The sequence below is a fragment of the Oncorhynchus masou genome, unplaced genomic scaffold (genome assembly GCF_036934945.1).
Source record: "Oncorhynchus masou masou isolate Uvic2021 unplaced genomic scaffold, UVic_Omas_1.1 unplaced_scaffold_1195, whole genome shotgun sequence".
NCBI lineage: Eukaryota > Metazoa > Chordata > Actinopteri > Salmoniformes > Salmonidae > Oncorhynchus > Oncorhynchus masou.
In genome coordinates this window covers 187,132-194,391 of record NW_027001726.1, presented here as the reverse complement: position 1 = coordinate 194,391, position 7,260 = coordinate 187,132, and the positions used below count along the sequence as shown (strand labels likewise).

Below are 7,260 nucleotides of genomic sequence, written 5' to 3'. Positions count from 1 at the left end.
TGTGGGACAGTTGATTTTACATAGGTTAATGCGATTAGCATGAGGTTGTAATGTAAGTAACAAGAACATTTCCCAGGACATAGACATATCTGATATTGGCAGAAATCTTAAATTCTTGTTAATCTGACTGCACTGTCTAATTTACAGTAGCTATTACAGTGATACACCGTGCTATTGTGTGAGGAAAGAGCACAGTTTTGAACATGAAAAGTTATTAATAAACAAACTGGGCACATTTTGGCAGTCTTCATACCATTTTTTTTACAGAAATGCAATGGTTCATTGGATCAGACTAAAAAGTTGCATGTACGCTGCTGCCATCTAGTGGCCAATATGTAGAATGCACCTGGCCTTTCTGTTTCATTTCAAAGATGGTACAAAAAAATATTTTTTTTTTTCATAGTATTATCTTACCAGGTCTAATGTGTTATATTCTCCTACATTCCGTTCACCTTTCTACAAACTTTAAAGTGTGTCCTTTCAAATGGTACCAAGAAAATGCATATCCTTACTTCAGGGCCTGAGCTACAGGCAGTTAGATTTAGGTATGTAATTTTAGGTGAAAATTGGGGGAAAAGGGGGCCAATCCTTAAGAGGTTTTTAGCTTTTTGAGGCTTTGAGCACCGGGTCAAAGAGTGATAACAGGCACATAAGCTCAGTCTCTAGTAGGAGTTTTAATGATGAACCAGAGTATACAAGTGGTCTGTGTACAGAGGGAAACAGAATGTAACCAATAAACAATATACATTAAATAATAAATGTTAGCTCAATCTCTATACACAATTTACAATGATAGAAAAATAACACCATAATTTCTCCCGTGGGGAGTTCACATGACCAACTGGGCTAATCACACAATAGTAATACATAGTAGGAGAACTGGTGATCTTTTGCGCAGGGCCAAAATAATAATAATAATATAAAATAATAATTTAAAAAAAATAAAAAATATTTTATGTGTGCTTGATCTTGTGAACTATGTAACTCCTATCTTCTCTGATAATTTCAACATAATCTCCATGTCGTCTTTCCAAATATACCAAGTTTTTGCATGTCAGAATAATGTAATTACACATGAATAGCAGTTACTTTTGGGTATGTCTATTTGGGTTGGAAATCTACATTTTGATTTCATGTGTGTCTCATAAGTTTCTAAATTCCCTTACCGGGTATAACTCTTCGCACACTGCAAGCATTGGAATGGCTTCTCTTCGTGTATATTCTCTTATGCGCTTTCAGATCGCATTCCACACTGAGAGCATTGGAAAGGCCTCTCACAGAGTGTTTGCTTTTTTTTATGTCCCCTAATGATAATACTTATTTTCACACTGGGAGTAGTTATAGGGCTTGTCTCTTGTGTGTGTGTATATATCTTATGTGATTTAAGGGACCCCAACCTTGTAAAACTCTTTCCACACTGGGAGCAGTGGTAAGGCTTGACCCCGGTGTGTTCTCTCATGCCTCGTTCAGTTGCCCTGACCAGCTAAAACTACTTTTACAATGGGAACAGTGAGTAAGGCTTTTCCCCCTGTGTGTATTCTTTTATGAGATTTCAGGTCCCCTGATCGAAAAATGTCCTTCCACACTGAGAGCATTGGAATGGTTTTTCCCCTGTGTGTATTCTCTTATGCTCGTTCAGATGTGTTGACTGGATAAATCTCTTTCCACACTGGAAGCATTGGTAAGGTTTGTCTCCTGTGTGTATTCTTTTATGTATTTCAAGGCTCCCTAACCGGGTAAAACTCTTTCCACACTGAGAGCAGTGATAAGGCTTCTTCCCTGCATGTGTTCTCGTATGGTTTTTCAGGCTCCATAAACGGGTATAACTCTTTCCACACTGGGAACAGTGGTGTCGTCTCAATGGTTCAGATGTCTCTGGTTCCTCTGAGTCGGGTCGCTCTTCTGCCAAAGACAAACAGAGTGGTTAAAACAGGGAGACCTGAATGAAATCTCCACATACATTTTAGTCATTTATCAGACCCTCTTATTCAGAGAGACTTACAGGCAAGTGCTCTTAGCATGTGATGCATGTGCTCCATTGTCTCTTAGCATGTGATGCATGTGCTCCATTGTTCACATGACCCATGTATTTTACACTGTGTGGCTTTAAGGGAATAGTATGGTCACTATTCAGAGCAACTTGTTAGTGCATCCATCTTAAGGTAGCTTGGTGAGACAACCACAACAGTGATAGTAAATACAGTTTCCCTCAATTAAATGTGATAATGTATAATGACCTGGCCTGTGTCCCATAATAGAACCAGGCTAATAATGACTAGCAATCTTTTAAATGAACATTCCCCTGTGTTCTTACATTGATTTAGATTTATTTACCGTAACAGCAAAGAAAAGAGATACCGCGACAACAAAACAAAAACATTGAGGAGGACTGATTTCCCCCCATTTTTTCTCTCTCTCAAAATCACATTTTTCAATAGAAAAACATAATTGAATGTTCTAATTCCACAACAATGCTTAAACCACATCAGGGGAAATCTGGGAAAACCTGAATGTTTGTGTGTAGTTACCCTTTAATTCAAGTGGCACCAGCAAGACAGTCTTGTTTGTCTAGCAGTGTTTCTGTAGCGCAGTTGTGACGGGGAGTTTTCAAAACAAAATGGCCAATGCATTGATGCAAATAATCACGATTCTGCTAGGTAGGCATAGGATACTTTTTAATTGTCTTTCCGTCTACCCGAAGACATAAGCATTGCAAACGGCTACCCGAAGACATAAGCATCGCTAGCGGCTACCCGAAGACATAAGCATCGCTAACGGCTACACGAAGACATAAGCATCGCTAACGGCTACCCGAAGACATAAGCATCGCTAACGGCTACCCAAGACATAAGCATCGCTAACGGCTACCCGAAGACATAAGCATCGCTAACGGCTACACAGACATAAGCATCGCTAATACACGAAGACATACGCATCGCTAACGGCTACACACGAAGACATAAGCATCGCTAACGGCTACACGAAGACATTAAGCATCGCACCGGCTACACGAAGACATAAGCATCGCTAACGGCTACACGAAGACATAAGCATCGCTTAACGGCTACCCGAAGACATAAGCATCGCTTAACGGGCACCAAGACATGAGCATCGCTAACGGCTACCCGAAGACATGAGCATCGCTAACAGCTACACGAAGACATGAGCATCGCTAACGCTACGTAAGACATGAGCATCGCTAACGGCTACCCAAGACATGAGCATCGCTACTTGTACCCGAAGACATACGCATCGCTAACGGCTACACGAAGACATAGTCATCGCTAACGGCTACCCGAAGACATAAGCATCGCTTAACGGCTACACGAAGACATAAGCATCGCTAACGGCTACCCGAAGACATAAGCATCGCTAACGGCTACATTTAAGACATAAGCATCGCTAACGGCTACCCGAAGACATAAGCATCGCTAACGGCTACCTAAGACATTAGCATCGCTAACGGCTACACGAAGTGGTAGACATATAGACCCTACACGCACCGCACACACAGGGTTGAACATTCAGGTACATTTGCCAGCGGCAGTCTGGGTTCAGCACCAACTGAAATTTACTGTCCCGGGACAAGATCTAACGATATGCCAGGAAACTGAATAATTTAAATAGCAGATTATTTTATCTTTCATTTGCTGGCTGAGCAAAGTCGCAGGAATTAATGCAGACATGGGCAAGTCGAATTCAAGAACTTAAGGACTTTTTTCAAGCACTTCATTGTAATTTTCACATTTCTATGTGTAATTGTTGTAATAGTCTACAAGCATAAAATCTCCCCACAAAATGTGATAGTAGTCAGTCTGCTAAAAACATATGCATTACCATTTTAACAATAATATTTATTGTTATCATTTGCCTACCCATATATTATGCATTGACGTTCACATAATTAACATTGTAAAATATGTCAGAATAACGTGGGCATTGCCTGACTAAATAAACAGCCTGACTAAATAAACAGCCTGCTCCCCACAAACACACTATTGAAGTCTGTCCATGTGGTACTAGTCAGTCTGTCCATGTGGGTAGTCAGTCTGTCCATGTGGTAGTAGTCAGTCTGTCCATGTGGTAGTAGTCAGTCTGTCCATGAGGTAGTAGTCAGTCTGTCCATGAGGTAGTAGTGATAGTAGTCAGTCTGTCCATGTGGTAGTAGTCAGTCTGTCCATGAGGTAGTAGTGGTAGTAGTCAGTCTGTCCATGAGGTAGTAGTCAGTCTGGCCATGTGGTAGTAGTCAGTCTGTCCATGTGGTAGTAGTCAGTCTGTCCATGTGATAGTAGTGGTAGTAGTCAGTCTGTCCATGAGGTAGTAGTCAGTCTGGCCATGTGGTAGTAGTCAGTCTGTCCATGAGGTAGTAGTGGTAGTAGTCAGTCTGTCCATGAGGTAGTAGTCAGTCTGTCCATGTGGTAGTAGTCAGTATGTCCATGTGATAGTAGTCAGTCTGTCCATGTGATAGTAGTCAGTCTGTCCATGTGGTAGTAGTCAGTCTGTCCATGTGATAGTAGTGATAGTAGTCAGTATGTCCATGTGGTAGTAGTGATAGTAGTCAATCTGTCCATGTGGTACTAGTCAGTCTGTCCATGTGATAGTAGTCAATCTGTCCATGTGGTACTAGTCAGTCTGTCCATGTGGTAGTAGTCAGTCTGTCCATGAGGTAGTAGTCAGTCTGTCCATGTGATAGTAGTCAGTCTGTCCATGTGGTAGTAGTCAGTCTGTCCATGTGGTAGTAGTCAGTCTGTCCATGAGGTAGTAGTCAGTCTGTCCACGTGATAGTAGTCAGTCTGTCCACGTGATAGTAGTCAGTCTGTCCACGTGGTAGTAGTCAGTCTGTCCACGTGTAGTAGTCAGTCTGTCACGTGGGTTTAGTCAGTCTGTCCATGTGGTAGTAGTCAGTCTGTCCATGAGGTAGTAGTCAGTCTGTCCACGTGATAGTAGTCAGTCTGTCCACGTGATAGTAGTCAGTCTGTCCACGTGATAGTAGTCAGTCTGTCCACGTGGTAGTAGTCAGTCTGTCCACGTGGTAGTAGTCAGTCTGTCCACGTGGTAGTAGTCAGTCTGTCCACGTGGTAGTAGTCAGTCTGTCCACGTGGTAGTAGTCAGTCTGTCCACGTGATAGTAGTCAGTCTGTCCATGTGATAGTAGTCAGTCTGTCCATGTGATAGTAGTCAGTCTGTCCATGAGGTAGTAGTCAGTCTGTCCATGTGATAGTAGTCAGTCTGTCCATGTGATAGTAGTCAGTCTGTCCATGCCAAACAAAGGAGCTGCCACCTGAGTGGCACAGCGGTCTAAAGCACTGCATCACAGTGCTTGAGGTGTCACTACAGACCTGGGTTCGATCCCAGAATTAACAGAACTCTGCTGGTTGTCCTGGTAACAGGTGAAGCTGGTTGAGAGAATGCCAAGAGTGTGCAAAGCTGTATTTGTATTAGTTGGGGACAGCCCTACTGGGAACAGCTACCAGTGGTCAGATCTATTGTTTTTGTTCAAACTAAACTACAGCACTTACTTTGATGTGTCAAATCTGATCCTTTCTTCTCTTCTCCTCCTCTCACAGTTCCACTCAGCCCCGTTGTTTTCCTGCAGTCCACCAGCAGCACAGACAACCTTTTCATACCCAGCAGTAAGGTGATACTGGGAGAGGCATGACACAGGGACTCCGGGAGGGAGGAAGGGCTAGCGTTGTCCTGTAACCATAAAGAGGGGACACAGACACATATAATTATGGATGCTGATGTCACTGCTTGACCTAAAGTGCTTTACAGAAATCCAGCCCAGACCCTGATAGAGCAAGTTGTATGCTAGACCAGACCAAGCTGTACCATCTGGTGTTCTGATCTGGAGAGACTCTTCTCTGCCTCGTCAGCATCAGGATGTTGTTGAGGCTCCCCAGAGGATCCACGATAGTCATGTCTCTCTCCTGTGTGAATGAGAACATCAAACAAACATATGGTGAACTTATGACCGTCTATTGCAATCATAGTCTTACAAGAGGCATAGATATAATATATATCAAGAATATGTCGAAACAGGGCAAAAATGACCACATTCATCATGATTTTTAAAAATATATTATAGTTCAACAACTGCATAGTTTGTGCCCCTGTTTTTAAGACAATACTCACTGGTGTTAATCGGATCTTCTGTCTCCTCCTCTTTCACTCCCAAAACGTCTTCCTCCTTCACCTTAATTAAGATAGCATCCTCTTCCTCTCGAAAAGGTTCTTCCTCTTTCCCCCCTATAACATCCTCCTCTTCCACTCTGGCTGCCTTCCCCTCTTTCACTCCTAAAGGTTCTTCCTCTTTCCCCCCTATAACATCCTCCTCTTCCACTCTGGCTGCCTCCATCCCCTCTTTCACTCCTAAAGGTTCTTCCTCTTTCCACCCTATAACATCCTCCTCTTCCTCTGGCTGCCTCCATCCCCTCTTTCACTCCTAAAGGTTCTTCCTCTTTCCCCCTATAACATCCTCCTCTTCCACTCTGGCTGCCTCCATCCCCTCTTTCACTCCTAAAGGTTCTTCCTCTTTCCACCCTATAACATCCTCCTCTTCCACTCTGGCTGCCTCCATTCCCTCTTTCACTCCTAAAGGTTCTTTATATTTTTTCACGATAACATCCTCCTCTTCTTCTTTCAACGTGATAGTCTCCTCTTCCTCCGTTTTCATTCTGAAAGCGTCTTCCTCTTCCTTTTCCACTGTGACAGCCTCTATCCCCTCTTCCACTCCAAAATGTTCTTCCTCTTCTTTCCCTATAACAGCTTCCTCTTCCTCCTTTTTCATTCTGAAAGGTTCTTTCTTTTCTTTCATTGTAACACCCTCCTCTTCTTCATCTTTCACGACAATGTTCAGCGCCAGAGCTTCTTTCTCCGTCCAGTAGATATCTTCTTCTTTAGCAGGGATGAGTAGTTTAATGAGCTCATGGTCATGGATGTTAGTTAGGTAGCATTAGCGACGAGCCTAGTGTTAGGCTCAGTATCAATCTTTAACAAGTTTGCAAATTGAACAAGCAAATTAGGTTTAATTTAACCAGTAGATACGTCAACATAATTGTGTTTAAAACACTGATATTAGCTAATGTACATAACCGTGGTCTAAAGCGTCAATATTTCAGTTTTTAGTTAGACAGTTTTATGTTGGCTAGCAAGCTACCGAGGTAGTTGTAAGAGTTGGCGCATTGTTGTTCCTGAAGAAGCTCCCAGTCCAGTCCATTATACGTCACGCAAGAAGCAACACCTGAAAGACGCTCATCGC

The 7,260-nt window shown here is 42.7% G+C and overlaps 1 protein-coding gene across 1 annotated transcript; it reads right to left on the bottom strand.

The window, feature by feature from the left end:
- Positions 1 to 1,552: 1,552 nt before the first annotated feature.
- LOC135529641 (zinc finger protein 436-like) lies at positions 1,553 to 6,871 on the bottom strand. The gene is made up of 4 exons (XM_064958267.1): positions 6,135 to 6,871; positions 5,832 to 5,929; positions 5,519 to 5,696; positions 1,553 to 1,902 (listed from the first exon to the last, which is right to left on the bottom strand). Exons 1-4 carry the CDS (start codon positions 6,355 to 6,357, stop codon positions 1,553 to 1,555), a joined length of 849 nt encoding a protein of 282 aa, XP_064814339.1. The 5' UTR covers positions 6,358 to 6,871.
- Positions 6,872 to 7,260: the final 389 nt, after the last annotated feature.

Excerpts from the sequence above, each read along its gene's own strand:
- LOC135529641 (XM_064958267.1), bottom strand. The coding sequence starts at position 6,357 with ATGGAGGCAGCCAGAGTGGAAGAGGAGGATGTTATAGGGGGGAAAGAG. Across the intron at positions 5,697-5,831 it reads CCAGATCAGAACACCAGATG|GACAACGCTAGCCCTTCCTC; the intron begins GTACAGCTTGGT and ends TTATGGTTACAG. Across the intron at positions 1,903-5,518 it reads ATCAGATTTGACACATCAAA|AAGAGCGACCCGACTCAGAG; the intron begins GTAAGTGCTGTA and ends TGTCTTTGGCAG.